This window comes from Tachypleus tridentatus, chromosome 3 (genome assembly GCF_004210375.1).
Source record: "Tachypleus tridentatus isolate NWPU-2018 chromosome 3, ASM421037v1, whole genome shotgun sequence".
Lineage (NCBI taxonomy): Eukaryota > Metazoa > Arthropoda > Merostomata > Xiphosura > Limulidae > Tachypleus > Tachypleus tridentatus.
This window is the reverse complement of record NC_134827.1, coordinates 14,426,468-14,443,770: the sequence shown is the minus strand read 5'-3', so window position 1 is coordinate 14,443,770 and position 17,303 is coordinate 14,426,468. Positions and strand designations below refer to the sequence as shown.

At 29.3% G+C, this 17,303-nt stretch overlaps 1 protein-coding gene across 2 annotated transcripts in view; it reads left to right on the top strand.

Annotated features, from left to right (window-relative positions):
- The window catches only part of LOC143246393 (cilia- and flagella- associated protein 210-like), a 33,011-nt gene extending 15,708 nt beyond the window's left edge, over positions 1 to 17,303 (top strand). For both annotated transcript variants that reach the window (XM_076493022.1, XM_076493023.1), the window contains exons 5-9: positions 1,233 to 1,443; positions 4,973 to 5,058; positions 8,195 to 8,387; positions 11,539 to 11,703; positions 15,673 to 17,303. In XM_076493022.1, coding sequence (XP_076349137.1) covers positions 1,233 to 1,443; positions 4,973 to 5,058; positions 8,195 to 8,387; positions 11,539 to 11,703; positions 15,673 to 16,014 — 997 coding nt within the window. In that variant the 3' untranslated portion in view covers positions 16,015 to 17,303. The remainder of the gene's footprint in view (positions 1 to 1,232; positions 1,444 to 4,972; positions 5,059 to 8,194; positions 8,388 to 11,538; positions 11,704 to 15,672) is intronic.

The window sequence follows — 17,303 nt, the reverse complement described above, 5'->3', positions numbered from 1 at the left end:
ATTTGGGTTCTTTACACTGATATTTCATTCTGCTGTAATTTAATAATATGGCAGATTTACTAATTATTGGCATTTTGATAATTAAAGATTACTGATTTATGCTGCTATCCAGTTGTAATAGGATATTTGAATTTTTTTATGTTGTTACTAGTCAGTACACTTTTGTTGTGGAAATTATAATTGTTTTTAACTTGACATTGAAATAAACTCACAGTTATTTTTTAGAGTTATTTAGTGTAATCACATATGTTAAATTATGAGTATAAAATAGTTTTTTAAATAAAACAGGCAATAAATCATGTGTTTAAAATGTTATTAAATTATAGCAAAATACAGCTGATAGTATAAACTATTCTATAGAAATCCTATTTTTACTTTTTACATTTTTGCCTAATTTATCTTGATTTTCTTATATAATTACTAAAACTTTCTATTCTTTACATTTTTATGAAAATTGAAAGAAAAAGTCAATGCAAAATTTGTAAATCAACGAAAAAACTGATCCATTAACATTATTGTGTGGCATAAAAAATCAAATATCATAATTACTGTCATGTTGTTGTTGTGCAGTTTTAGTTTCTCAAAAATATCTTATTAGCAACTGTTAGTAGGCTATTAATTTAGCTCAGTTCAAATAATATGTTCCTGATAAGCAAAATGTTTTTAGTTAAACACAGGTCTGTTCACCAACTATTTTATTACTGTTTTTATTAACTAACAAAACCATAAGGTATTTTAGTCTTTCATAAAACATTAGAATTATTACAATAGTTTGTGAATGGCTGGTATTATGTTAATTTGATTTTGATACTAAACTCATCAATAATTGCTAATTTTCAATGTAATGAATGACAGAAATTGTTAGAATTTTTTTTGTAATGTTCATAAATTTAGTTGTAAAAGACAATATTAATATTTCCTTTGAATTTACTACCGAAACAACCCTAGAAATCTTTGTATTCATGTAAACGTTTTCTATAATTAAATATTTTTCTGTTTCTTTGAAAATCCACATATAATTAATACTGTTACTGATTTGAGATATTGAGATTTATAATTTATTAACAAGTAAGTTTCTCATGCTACATATGTGTTGTGTACACAAGTCTTAGTTTATCATAAAACATTGTTTAGATGTTTCATATAAGTTTACTGATGACTTGTATGTGCTCATTGTCCTCTGAAATTATGAATGTATTATATTTATCTCTGTATTTGGTATTGTTTTTCAGGATACAGGAACGTAAAGAAAATGAACAGCGATATATAGAAGTTTTACAGAAAGAAAGAGAACAAGTCCAACAACAGGATGAACAGTTTAAACAAGAGCAGATAAAAAAGAAAGAACAAGATAAGGAAGCTAAACATGTATTAAAGCAAGATTTGCTTAAGATGTTGAATAACAAAGAGATTTACCTTCAAAGGAGAGAAAAATCCAAAGAGGTTTGTGTAATGAAACAACTTTTTACTGAAAAGGTTAGATAGTAAAACTGCAGAAATAGCTGTAATATAAGCTGTATAAATCAAGTAATAGACAGATATGTACAGACTGGCTAAGTAAAAACTAGTTTGGAACATAGTTATATAGCACTATGTTAGTCTATGTAACACAAATTTTGTTCCTGGATAGTATTGTTATTTCTTAATTGTTTATGTTGTAGAACTACAAAAAATGACCATTATTCCCTTCAAACATTGAAATTTAAAAATTAACCTATTTTCTATGTAAAAATGGGCAAATTTGCACATTTTCATTTGCATGAGGTCTGAATAAAACAATATATGAATCAAGATTTACATGTATTTATACTAAAGTTATACAAAAATGAACAAAAATGTTTAGAAGTGAGTAGTTTTTTGAGATTTGCGACTGTAATGTAAATCACTTTCATGTGTCAGCCCCCAAGTATAGTCTCCCATCATGTTTTTGTTATATGCTTCCAGGTCACAAAAGCAAAGTTTGAAGAGAAAAATAGGTCTTTTTCCATTTACTTTAGGCATAAACAATTGGGAAATAACACTTTCTGTCCAGGAACAAGAAAAAGTAAAAATTTTGTTACATAGTGTAATAGTTAATTGTTTAAGCTATCAATTCAGCTCTACAGGTATAAATACAATTGTAAGTTATTTCAGTGACAAGTAATTTTATAGCAAACAGTAAATATTGTCAGTTATTGAAACTTTGTTGATCTTATGTTATTAAATATATTTTCTGAAAGACAAACAAGTTAAAAAACTTAAATTTTCAAGACTTGGTTTCAAAAATTGTTATCTGTTGCTTATTGCATTGAGATCTACATCCAAATGCATTCATTCTTTTAAGTTTCTCATAATTCAAAATTCATGTAAATCTATCCGTTTATAGTATTGTATGTGATAGTTAAAATGTAATTTTAATTCTTCGTGTAATTGTACTGTATGATCACATCATTTATTGAAAATATCAAAGCTCAAGTATACCGCAGCTGTTTTCCTTAAATAGTAGTAAAAATGAAGACTATTGGTATTAGATTGTACAATTTTAATACACACATCGACAGTAGAGCATTCATACTTGAGTCTACAGTTTACCACATTAGATTATCTATTTGACGTTTCCCTAAACTTTTATTAGTAATGATCCCCCCTTTTGTTACCATTATTTTTATTTCCCCATTTATCTATAGTATGTTTATAACACCAGATAATAAAAAATTAAAAAGGTAATCTATTAAAACAGTTAATGCAACTTAGTGTCAATAGGATGGACATTCTTGTATAGATGAATACAACTGTCCCACTTGTGAATCACAGAAGAATGTTATTTTCAAGTGGCCTGTCAGTTGCTATTTATGAGAACCATGTTTCATACAAATACAAGCTGAGGTACCCATCATTTGGCTGTGTTATGAACATGAAAAGTTGTGGGAATAGCTGCTGTGGTAAATAACATAAAAATTCTAACAATCACACAATTTATCTATAACATAACTTATTATTACATTATGCATTACTGCCTCACCAGAAGTTTGATATTAAGTGTTAAGAACTTATTATGTATATATTTAATACATGGTATGCACTGTGGCCTTGCCTGAAAGAGGCATTGGTAGTAGGTGTGTTTTCTCTTACCCATTTTCAACAACAGTTAATGTTCTTTCACAGTGTTTAACTTAACTGATTAGTTAACAGTCAATGGCTGCAGAAGTGTCTTATGGATCAAAGTTGAAACATCACAGGTTGAAATTAATATAATTCAAGAAACGGCTCTTCGTATCAGCCTTATGGTAGCTTTGGTAGTAAAAACTTCAACTAAGTATATGTATTATTGCAATAGTGTAAGCCATTTTTTTATTCCATTCGTACATAGAGAGTGCTAGCACACACTCTGATATATATATATATATATATGACTTTTATGTGTCTTCCCTTTAAACTGTATGTATGTGGTGTTACAGGAAGTAAATGAAAAAATAATTGTGTAAGAATGTTGGCACCATCTATGATTGTAGTTAATTTATGTCAAAAATAAAAAATTCTTAACAACAGCACTAATGAGAATAGAAGAATCGTGAACCCTTCAGTAACATACCTCTTGTTCCAAACTATCATCCCACAGTTTAGTTGAGATTGGACCTAAGATTTGTTAAATAACAGATAGACACACAGATGTTTATGCATTATATTTATGGAAGATGAAGCAAGTGGATACATACCAACAGTGCAGACGCTTAGGTATAGATTGTCAAACCATTGTAATAACAGTTTGTTTTGTATGAAGTGAAGGTTGGTTTCTATCTACAGTGAAAATAGAAATATATTAATATCTTTACATTCCCCACCCCTGAAAATTTTCCATCATCATTTTGGGGTCAGAACTGCTGATTGCAAATGATGACACATTTAATAACGTAGTTTGATCAAATTATATTCTGTTAACAGTTCTTTTAAGTTTTGAAAAAGTAGTGTGTAGCTATATATAACTTGTTGTATTCATTCATACTTAGATACAGGATGGCTAACAAACTATATCTAAACATCAATCCATAATAATTTATCCAATGACAAACTTTTTTGGCTATAACATATGCTATGACACTGAATAGAAAATATTCAAGAGTATTGCCATTTCATTTCTGTGCAGTAACTGTTTAAGCTGCTAGCTATGTAACCTTGCAGTATTTGTTTAGGTAAATCCTGATGCTATCTAACATGAAAGTGGCATTAGGAACTTCATCTATAATAATTTGAAGTAAGAAATCATAAAGCAGAAACCTTGCTAAAATAATTTGTAGTAGTAATAGGAATATCCATCATCTATTACTGAATAAAACTGTAACTTGATGATCTTGATATATTCAGTTCAACAAACATATCTGTATCTTCAATTTTCCTAGCTGTCAGTGCTTACCAGTAGTAGGCACAGTTTTGTTTTTTAGGTCCAAAGCTATTAGAAATCCTCATATCCAACAATTAGGTAAATGAAATTGTAGAATGTAGTCAATTTGTAAAACACTGACTTAAATACAAAAAGTATCTTTATATTGTTTAAACACAAATTGCCTTTTGCAACGGTCTGAAAACTAATGAGTGATATTCACTTTGAACTCATCTGTGAAAGAGAGATTTAACAGGAACAGATTATGCTCTTTTCTAACCTGGGAGTTTTTCTTTGACACATAATATCATCATACAACTAAAAAGAATTTGAAATTATGTTAGTCATATTTTCTGTTTATCTTTCATTATCTGAAAGTGTAATTAAGTCATATTAATACCTCTGTATAAATGTACTTTCAAATTAATACAAATTTGAACTGATTGAAATCAATAAGTGTAATAGAATGCTAACATTCTATTTTTATACATTTCAAAAGTTTCTTTTTTTGGAACTTGTAAAGTGTAAAGAAAATTATACTTGTACTTACTCTATTAAAGTAGCACATCAAATTGGGAAATTTCTGAGAAGATGTTATTCTAAACAATCTATTAGGATGAAGCGAGAAGAGCTCACATATTTGCAGGAGCCAAAGAGAAAATGAGTAAGATGAGAAAAGAAAAAGAACAAGAAGAGTACAGGTACACAGATGATTATTGGTGTGTAAAAAATACAATATAGAAATATTCTAGATTTAATAATACTGTTCCATGCTGAGGCAGTCCCTCTTATCATAAGCTTAGTTGTAGGAGTAAGTTGAGAAAAGAAAAAGAACAAGAAGAATACAGGTACACAGATGATTATTGGTGTGTAAAAAATACAATATAGAAATATTCTAGATTTAACAATACTGTTCCATGCTGAGGCAGTCCCTCTTATCATAAGCTTAGTTGTAGGAGTAAGTTGAGAAAAGAAAAAGAACAAGAAGAATACAGGTACACAGATGATTATTGGTGTGTAAAAAAATACAATATAGAAATATTCTAGATTTAACAATACTGTTCCATGCTGAGGCAGTCCCTCTTATCATAAGCTTAGTTGTAGGAGTAAGATGAGAAAAGAAAAAGAACAAGAAGAATATAGGTACACAGATGATTATTGGTGTGTAAAAAATACAATATAGAAATATTCTAGATTTAATAATACTGTTCCATGCTGAGGCAGTCCCTCTTATCATAAGCTTAGTTGTAGGAGTAAGTTGAGAAAAGAAAAAGAACAAGAAGAATACAGGTACACAGATGATTATTGGTGTGTAAAAAAATACAATATAGAAATATTCTAGATTTAACAATACTGTTCCATGCTGAGGCAGTCCCTCTTATCATAAGCTTAGTTGTAGGAGTAAGATGAGAAAAGAAAAAGAACAAGAAGAATATAGGTACACAGATGATTATTGGTGTGTAAAAAATACAATATAGAAATATTCTAGATTTAACAATACTGTTCCATGCTGAGGCAGTCCCTCTTATCATAAGCTTAGTTGTAGGAGTAAGATGAGAAAAGAAAAAGAACAAGAAGAGTACAGGTACACAGATGATTATTGGTGTGTAAAAAATACAATATAGAAATATTCTAGATTGAACAATACTGTTCCATGCTGAGGCAGTCCCTCTTATCATAAGCTTAGTTGTACGAGTAAGATGAGAAAAGAAAAAGAACAAGAAGAGTACAGGTACACAGATGATTATTGGTGTGTAAAAAATACAATATAGAAATATTCTAGATTTAACAATACTGTTCCATGCTGAGGCAGTCCCTCTTATCATAAGCTTAGTTGTAGGAGTAAGATGAGAAAAGAAAAAGAACAAGAAGAGTACAGGTACACAGATGATTATTGGTGTGTAAAAAATACAATATAGAAATATTCTAGATTTAATAATACTGTTCCATGCTGAGGCAGTCCCTCTTATCATAAGCTTAGTTGTAGGAGTAAGATGAGAAAAGAAAAAGAACAAGAAGAGTACAGGTACACAGATGATTATTGGTGTGTAAAAATACAATATAGAAATATTCTAGATTTAACAATACTGTTCCATGCTGAGGCAGTCCCTCTTATCATAAGCTTAGTTGTAGGAGTAAGATGAGAAAAGAAAAAGAACAAGAAGAATATAGGTACACAGATGATTATTGGTGTGTAAAAAATACAATATAGAAATATTCTAGATTTAATAATACTGTTCCATGCTGAGGCAGTTCCTCTTATCATAAGCTTAGTTGTAGGAGTATGGGATGCTAAATGCTAAAATGATACAATAAACAACTTAAATTCCATATTCCCTCTTTATTCAACAGAACCCAACAGAACTGTGTTGTTGTACAAGCTAAATTCTTCCAAGTATTTTTCAATGCATGCGTTAGCAAGCAAACTTTATGTTTTACATGTTGGATACATTATGTTAAAACAACTTGAAATTTAAAAACCAATATGCCACACGATAATCATACCCAGTATTAAGTTGCAGTGAAATGACATGTATCAGAACTACATTTTACTTCGTGTTAAACTACTAAAAAATTGACTGTTATTTGGAAGGGTATTTAACATTTCTTTCTGAATCAAGAGGTGTGCTCTATATATAGAGTTTATATGATGGGGATATCCTTTGCATTTAATATAATTGGAAAGAAAAGGGAACATGGATGAACTAGGGGCACCAGTTCTATCTAGAAAAAGGCCTGCAGTAAGTTGTATTACAGCCATGGTCAGCAAATCTTGGCATCTTGTAACAGATCAAAAGCCATAAATACAGAGGTAGGTAGAAAAAGTCATCCAAGTGTCCCAGGCAACATTACACAACATAAACAAGAAGGACCTTCATCTAGAAATGATGCTAAAACTATAGAACTAAGATAAGGCTTCCAATTGTACTTCCCACTTACTTTCACATTCATGAAGCAGATGGAGAATGATTTTTATGCTGAATTGAATACCGAAAAACTGTTGTCTTTGTACACTAGATAGATTACAGAAAACAGTCAAGGAGGAGTAATGTGCTTTGGATATGACAGTATTACAGTAGAATCTTTAAGCTATGTAAACTGCAGGGCTATTGTCAAAATGTGCAGTCATCAGATATAACATGACCAGATGTGGCATAATGGTGAGACTTCTAAAATTGTTTTAATATAGTGTACTCAGCCCTTTGTAGATCACAAAGTTAAGTCACATTCACAATTTTCAACCTTTCAATAAGTGCCTTTTTAGGATAAACTATTAGTGAAATACCACTCTTAAAAACTCTTATTTATTGAAAACATAACTGTGGATTTCTTGGCTATCAAGGTAAACTCAAGCATGACTTGTGTATCCAAAACTAGTAATAAGAGAGTAATTATAACAAACATTATGTCACACATACACTGTAAACTCTGCTACATGTGCTAAGAAAACGAAGGACTAATACTAAGTGCCTAGAGAATTAATATAAAACTAGTTAATTTATGAGATCAACCTCAGTATATATAGAGTATTGACTTAAAACTGAAAAAAGCCTTTGAGTTAAAAAAAGGAATTTTTTTATCTTAAACATATCATAAATTCTGTTATTAAACAACTGATAAGTAAAATTTAAATATATAAACATGACTACTAACCTACTACTTAATAGATAGTACAAGAGTTGATTTAAAACACTAATTTGTTGACCTTTTGGTTGAAGCAGTTGATATTTCTAGGTTAGTTCTAATTCGTTTTGTTTTGTAAACTTGATCTTTTGAAGGACCATACTATCATGTTGTTTTCATTCTAACCAAAACCACACCTATACATGATTGTAGAAAAAAGCTGGAACAAAAAGAAAAGATGATAGACCTGTTAGTTTCACACCTTGGAAAGAAATTTCAAAATGAGGAAGATTTTTATGAAAAGGGTAAAGCAGAAATAGAAAAACAGCAACAGGAACTAGAAAGAAGAAAAGCAGAGGAAAAAAAGAAAATTACAGAGGAAATTCTAAAAAGCCATCAGCAACAGGTACATCGTTACACTGAGTGTATATTAGGGGATAAATAAAATGTATTTTTATTTTAAAACAAACTTACTTAAACCATGAAATACATGATAGCCACAGTTTTAAATATAACTAACATGTTAGTCTGATAAGTGTGCTACTTGTATAAATAAATGTTAAATTTATAAGAATATGGCATGATATATTTAATGTGATTTGGTATGTTAAAAGTTTGAAAAAGTTTTGAATTTTTTTCTAGTCATTTGAAGGTATGGTCATTTAATAAAGTGGGAAGCTAATTCTCTTTCTTCATGGGCCACCCTTTCTTAACACTCCTACGAAAAGACGTTTCTAGTCCTGATTTCTCCAAGCTCGTTCCCCTGGCTGTGGTTTCGCTAGATAGTAGATAGGGACAGTGTGAATCTCATTAATCCATTCATTAATGGATTTAAATGGCAATTTCATTTAAATACAAAATTATTAGCCTAATATTAATAACCTTTCAAGTTGCTCTGGGGCCTATTAGGCCCCACTTTTCGTAGGAGTGTTAAGTATCCAATTTCATGGTGCCAGTGTCCTGGGAAGATTACTCTTGAGTATGTATCTTACACAAACATATGCTAATTTCTAAATTATAAGCAATATAGCTTTAAAGCCAGATGTAACATACTGAGTTTGTGTTACGTTTTTCCAGGAAATCAAGAAAATATACAATGGTTGGATGCTAAAAGGTAGCATTTTGACACAAGCATAATAATTTTAAATATGACTTAAGTGTTTAATGTGATTAATTAGTAAACATTTATGTTTTAAAATTTATTAGCTAATCATCCCAATACTTTTTCACATATGAAAATATCCAAAATAACATGTTGTTATAATCATATGTTCTCTTTTAAGATTGTTCATTTTCAAGACAGTAATTAAATATTGTTGATTAAATAAGAAGGTTAGAGTATAGAACTTATCTGGGAAGTATATAATTTGATTTTATTATACATTAAGTACAGAGTGTCAAGAGATATCTTAGGTCCATATGGAGCTTATAATAAAATTATTTTTTAAGTACATGATCTCCATCACACATGCCAACCATTTCTTAGTGTAATGCCGCATTGTAATAAAAGCTCATGTTTGTTGTCTGTGAAAGTAAACTAATAGAAATTAACTATTGTTATTAGCTTGTTATAGCTGGATCTACTGTAGAAATGTAAAGATCACAATAATTTTTATACCTGTCTTTATCAGTGGTAAACAAAATTGGAAGCTCTCAATATTATCCCAGAAAAAAAGACAGTAGAAGTGAAAACCCTCTTACAATTTGTTTTCCATTTGCCTTTTTATTCTAGGTACAATATAATCTGATAAAGGAAAACACATGTGAAAAACAATAGTTATCTTCATCGATGTGGAAAAGTATGACAGAATGTTGTATGAGTACTAGATGTTTGAAGGTCTTTTAGTAGTTATATTTTCAATAACTCTATATGTCACACTTATAGAAAATAATTGTTGTATTTTTTCAACATTTTTCACTTGAAAAATAAACACTTAGGAAAGTTTGGTTCATATAAGGCAAAATAGATAATCCCATTTTAAATTATGACCATTTTATAAAATGTTAAAGTGGTTAATTTACTAAACTTAATGATTAACCTGATTTTTTTTAGCTATGAAATCCCTAATAACAAATAAGTTGCAGAGAGAAGATTGTGAGCAAATATACCTTTAATACAGCAGTCAATCCAACTACTTACTGCTGGGGTTTCCTGTATCTTTTTTCACAATTAGTGATTTAATTCAATCCTTCTTTTAAGTTCTTTACACTGGATGCTGTAACAGGCAAAAGCATAACATTGTGTGATACAACAGAGTATTTGGATCTCACAAGCAGTAAACAGTATGCAAACAAGGTTAAGTTAGCTAGGCCTCATGAAGCATTGGGATCATAATTGAAAACACGGTTAACAGTAAAGGTATCTAATTAACAAGCTAGCACTATATACCTATGTGTGATTTCATATTCTATGATTCGTTTACACTATAACACATTCTGTAATTATATTTTATCCTAATTTGAATTTTAATGAGTGGTTTTTGTCAAAATTTAAATGTTATAATAATAAAGTTAGAATATGATTATACATTTTGATCTTTTTGACTAAAGATAAATCTTAAGAATTTGTTGTAGTAATATATAATAATAATTGGACAAATAAGCTTGTTTGTGTTACAGGTAATTGTAGAAATTAATTTTTTGATTTTAATAATCTTGTTAACTGTTGAGTGAGTCATATGAAACAATGAATACATGCTAATTTAGGATTTCACATTTTGTTGATTTGCCATTTTTATGGGCAATTTTTGCATTTTTTTACGATTATACATATGGAAGGCAACTTTTTCTGTTCTAAGATAACTTTTCATTAATCACAAATTTACCTAACTTCCATTTATGGAAGGGGTATTCTGGCTAGTGGGTAACAGTATGTAATTTTTTTCCATACAATTAGCATAGCAGCCTCTACATTCTAAAAATTGTGTACATTTTCACTTTAGGTGTCAAGCTAAAATTCTTGAAGTTTTATGCAGATCTAAAAACATCTACATTCATAGACAAACCGAAAACATTCCTTTAGTTATGCTGGTGATTTTCATGAAACTGCCTATTAATATTAATGGAACAATTTCCAATTTCTGTCTTGAAAAAAAAAAGTAAAACATATATACTTTACATCTGCTAAAGATGTAATTAATAACAAATACACTAAATTGTATTGAGTGTCTAACTGTAATATTTAGCAAAGTAAGACCAAATTTAATACACACATTGTTTTATAATGTTTTCTCCAAGTGGATTTATTTGATAATGGGAATAATGATAAATTATTAGGAGAAATATTGGTATAATTTACATAGATTTGCTGTTCATTTCCATTGTTTGATAAAAAATGAACTTGGTAAAATTGGACTTCATGTAAACATGAATATTTGAAAATATTGTAACAATGTGTTGACACAAAAGCTACTTATAACTTTATAGTATTTTCAAGTATATTGTACAAGTATTGTAAATATTCTTTGAACTTTAAAAACGTTTCAGTATAACACTTGTAACTGTGTTTATACATTTGTGATAAATGTTCATTAAGGATAAAGATATTTTCACCCTAGGCTCAAGAGAAAAAGCATAAGTTTGAAGAAGAGAAGTTGATTGAGTTGGAGGACATGTATCAGCAGGAAGAAGCTATGAAGCTCTTTTGTCGTACCCAACACGATCAGAAACAGAGAAGACTGAATGCTGCACACAACTGTGGAAACTTCCAAAAACAGCAAGCTGTACGTTACATTGTTTTTGTATATCAAAATTTATCACTTTAGTTTTTGTTTGTTGTAAAGACATTTTGATAAAGATTTTTAGCAATTGTAAACATAAACTAACTTTTATTGTATATATATGTTTTATATATGTATATATATATATATATATATAATGCTTAACATGGTTTGGTTTCTTTATTATTTTATCAGTGTGTATTTCTCAGTATGTCAGTGCTGTGTAGTTGTTTTAGTTCTGCATATTATTAACTATATTATTAGCTTTGTGTAATTGTTGTACATGTAGTTTTCTCTTGTTCTTAAAATAAAGAAGTTTAGCTTACTTTTTTGTATTAGTTAAATTGGTGATTAATATTAGTGTTGATACATATATCTTTTTCTGTGTATAATGGTTAATTAAACTTTGAGCTACACATCATATTAGAGAATCTGACCAACCTTCTTGTCTACTGCATCATGTTCTGTGTTGTTGTTTTGTAATAACTTTCATTTGATATTGATTAGTTCAACTAAATTAATTTTGATGTATTTTCTTACCTGAATGCTTGTAATTTCTAGTATTTTAGACTGTATTTGTTAACTTTATCTCCTGAACTTATTGTATGCTTGACTCTTGAATTAAATTAGTTTAGACTTTTTTGTCAATTTAATCTGGTATAGACTTGATGGTTAAATGAATATGTACTTTTCTTATCACTTTAACTTGTTGAAGATGTGATTGTTCAGTTAGCTTGTATTTCTTTTGTAACTATAACCTGTTATAAAATTAATAGTTACATTGATTGGTTTTCTTTTTGTTACTTTAATTTGTTGCAAATGAGATATGGTTAAATTAGTTTTTATTTCTTTTGTAACTTTAACTCTTTCCAGGTTTGGATGTTGAATTAGTTTATATTCCTTTTGATGGTTGTATTAGTTTGAAATTTTATTGTAACTCTAACATGTTATGGTCTTAATGATAGAATTTGTTTGTATTTTTTGTCACAATAACTTCTTACACTCTTGATGGTTAAATTAGTTATATTTTGGTCTAAATAAATGCATAAAAACAATGTTATGGTGCCAGTGCTAGAGTGAACCATGCTAAAAATATTGATAAAAGTAAATTTAAGCTGATATTTCCATACATATTTTCTTAATATGTTATATAGATTTAGGTGAATATTATTATTTTATACAAGCAGTCTGTTTCTTCATATGACTATCTAACACATTATCTTAAAGATAATACAGTGATCATTAGATGGTTAAAATTATTTTGACTAATATGTATTTCATAATGTATAAATAAATTTAGAATAGTATTATTTATTTATTTAAACTGAAACTAAAAGTTTAGGTTGTAAGTTACTTCATTTTCATTTTGCTGAAAAGGAATTTCATTTCATTTATTCCATTTATTATTGTTAAACCTTTTTTTTTCTTATATATCATTTAGGTATCTATAAATTAGATATACTATATATTTTTAATAGCCTGTAGTATAAATCTAAATTAAATCAATAAACAATAAAATATAAACAGATAGCTTCCTTATTTATTTTTAACAATTTGAAAATTATGGAAATAGATCAAAAGTACTTAAAAGTACTCTTAAATCTTTTTTGTAGTGATTAATTAAACTTTTGACTTAACTGTAGTTCTAAAATGTTTCTCTTTAGTAACAAAGCCATTTATTTCTACATGGAGATTTTTCAGTACTTGTTAATCTCCCAGTTTTCAACAGTTAAGAAACACAAATAAAGGGAAATGGAATCTCTTTGCCTATACCCTTATGGGACTGCTGTCTCTTAACAAGCCTGCAAATTATATTTGTACAAATATTTAGCTCACTTACAGAAATCCTAATCAAAATAAAAATGTCATCATCTGGTTAAAAGAAGAAAGAATTTTCATACCTTATTTATGTTGATGTTTAAGTATATATTAGTGGCTTATCTATCATCATTCAAGTATCTTTAATTTCTAAAAATAAATTACACAAAACATAATTCAGTATTTTTCTGATACTTGCACATTAAGCTATATCTTTAAATAGAATGATTTAAAAAGTGCTTAAATAATTTAATAATTCTAACTGTATGAGAAATTTTTTTTTTTCTGAATGTATTTAAAAGACTATCCCTTCCTCAGTTAATCACTTGTGTACCAGAGAAATAAATGTCGGAATTCTCATGATGACATTTAGAAGCTGAATATTGAGTAACTAACTTATCATTGATTGGTTGGTTTAATCCAACATTTGTCACTTACAAGGTGTCTTAATTGTCTGCTGTTTCAACTCACTCACAGTAAGTTTCACAACCCCCAAGGTAGCATGAACAAGAAGGACTTTTGTCTGATTCTCCTCTATGACTTCAAACTTGGATGAAAAGGTACTGAAAGTACATGGAATATCAGCCAGGCATATGGTCATGGATTTGTTACTGAACATACAGTTCAGCATTGGTTCCAAAGATTTTGACATGGAGATGAAAATCTTGAAGACCACGAAGGTCGTAGGAAGCAGCCATCATAAGATGAAAACACATTAAGGGTAGCAGTTGAGACAGACCCTTGTGCAACAGTACATGAATTGCAGAAAAGCTAGGCACAAGCAAATCAATCATTGCTAACCACTTCAGTGTGATCAGAGAGACAATAAAGTTGGATAAGTGGGTTCCACGTGAGCTGACTGAAGATCAACAAAATCAGAGACCTGTCAAAGATGACACTACAAAAATTAAACAAACTGGGAATCAAGGTTCAGCCTCATTCCCCAGACCTTTTCCTTACAAATTTTCATTTTGTAAAGCACTTTCACAACTTTTTGAACAATAAATGCTTTTAAAACCAAGCAGCTGCAGAAGAAGCTGTCAGGGAGTTCGTTGATGATAGAAACTCTGATTTCTACAGCAAGGGCATAAACAGCATCATTACACGTTGGCAAAAGTGTGTTGAAGCAAATTGTGCTTACTTTGATTAAAGCATGTTTTACAACACTGGTTTATACTTTTCCAAACTTTGCAGTTCAAAAACGACATTTATTTCTGGACAACATAATCGTATAAACTGTAAGATCAAAGTATGATAATCTATTAACATGTATGGTTGTTTGAATTATTACAAAGGTGCCTCATTAGCAGTTCCTAGTGAGTTGATTCTTTTGCTAAGTTAATAGAAAACTCACTTGGCATATAGAAGGTTCCAGTTTTGATTAAGCTTGCTAGAAATGCAAAAGTTAGATCACCATGCATGTTACACTTGTTTCAAATAATCTGTAACCTCATCTAAATAAGACATAGGTTTTTATGTATTTCTATAATTTATAATAACTTACAGTATTAAATTTAATTAATTAAATATGCATTTAGTTATTTATAGTATTATTTTGATTTGAAATATAATTTTAAATTTCTTGATTAATAATAAATACACTGGTCAAATGTGATAGGGGCAAGCTCACAAGGATCACATTTCTCCCTACATTATATGACTTGAAAACACATGACCATGCAAAAACATGAAAGTAAAATTACTGTTATTATTGCAATTAACCCTACAGTTCTCTCCTTCTAGAATCCCATGTGTATTTTACATAGAAAGTAAGTGGCTTCACACAGCTTTGATGGTCATTTCTTTATGCTTGATATTGTAACAGGAAAAACATAAAATTTTCCAGTATAATGAAATATATAGGCCTAACCAATAGTGTATGCTATCAAGACAATTCTGTAATTTGAAAGTTAAATAGTATTAATTTAATAAGGAAATTGCAACAGTTGCTTTTTACTTTTTAGACTTGATCTGTATATAGAGTTGTCAGTCTGTCTGTGTCTGCATGGTGTCAGATCAAAATACTGGAAAGGTTGGCCAATATGCCTAACTTATGGTACTGCTTTCTAAATCTAACACTGCATAGCTAGTACCTTTACTAATAATAATTATCCATTCAACTAACTGAAATTTATTATTTTGTGAACATGTTAGAAAGAAAAACTGGAAATCAAAAAGGAACTACAGAATCAACAACTGGAAGATGACCTTAAACTTTATGAGCAGTTACAAAAAGAAGAAGCAACTTTCCAGAACTATGCACAGGAATTGATTAAAGAGAGTGAGGCTAAAAACAGGAAAATGTTTCCACTTTACCATGCTGCCACACCAGGGATTGGAGGAGGATTTGGTCCTATGTACAAAGAAAGAGGAGGTATCCGGCCAAGTTACTTAGCTTCAGACCAAAGTGGAGCAGAAATGCCTCACTCTCAACCACTTGTATCTCCAGAGTTTTCTCAAACACAGACTTATGAAAGACTTGGTTTTATATGTTGACTCTGGTTTGTTCCAAGTCTTGACTCAGATGTATTGGTTGAGAAAATTTCGATAATCTATTCAGAGAATTTATTCATTCTAATAATTTTGTAATTCACTTATTTTTCATGCCTTGTAAAATTTTTTACATTGAGACAAAAAACTTTTAATAAAACTAGTACTTTTGATAGGAATTTAAAGTAATTTATTAATTGAAATTCATAGACATATCATTCTATGAACAGATGAAAAAACAAGAATGAATGGTATGATGGGCAAGCTCTTTTAACTTGGAATTTAAAAATTGTGTAATTATTTTCATTGTCCTCAAAATTTGTATTTCGTTAATTAGATCGATACAACAGTTCTTAATGTCATGATGTTATTAATATTTTGGAGTCATGAGGATGTATTTAATTAAAATTAAGTAGTTTGCTAAAACTTAGCTGTGTAAAAATCAGTTATCAGATGTGTTTTGAATAATTTTAATTTATTAGTAAAGTGAAATGTATGATACTGCCTTATATTAAAATAAAAGTACATAGTAAATTACATGTGTTTTGTTCAGTGTAAAGAATTAGAGAGTTAGATACATAAAGCAATTAGTACAGTATAGAGATGTAATAAAGTATCAAAAACTAAAGTTCTTGTATTTACTTTTGTTTATATCTCTTAAATGTAATAAGTTTCTGTACTGCCTAACACTTTTAACTGTTTCTCTGATGTAATATAACACTGTACATTGTTGATTTGTTTATCACAATTAGAGAAATGACATATTTCATTCTTTCATAATTAGTAAATAATATATCTTTGCTCAGCTATATCAAGATAATTGTTTCAAACTTTTTTTATCAGTGTTCTGCGTTTATTGTTGGCAATCTGGGAAACATGAAGTAAAAAAATTGTAAACTTCTGATGCTCCTCTAATTTAAACAAGGATTACATATTCAATGATTATTTAGTGGAACTGATACTTGTTTGAGCCTGTTTCTGTATCCTCTCTCCACTGAAGTGTAGGATATACTTAAGCTGAGGGATGGTGGAGAGATTTGTACAAGTTATTATGAGTTGAGATTTTATTGGCCTTGAATATGTGCAATAGTAATGATCGTTAACATAAGTAATCTAGGTCTGTTGAATGCTACACACGGAACTTTTGTTGTGAATTATTAGTATTGTATCATGATCGTCATCGCTTCAGCCTTCATCCAGTACAAGTGATTCTCTCTCCAGCTCCAGCAATCAGAGAAGTTCATAAAAGCCAGTTGTAATAAAGACCCTAGACTTTACTGTGAATAAAAATATTG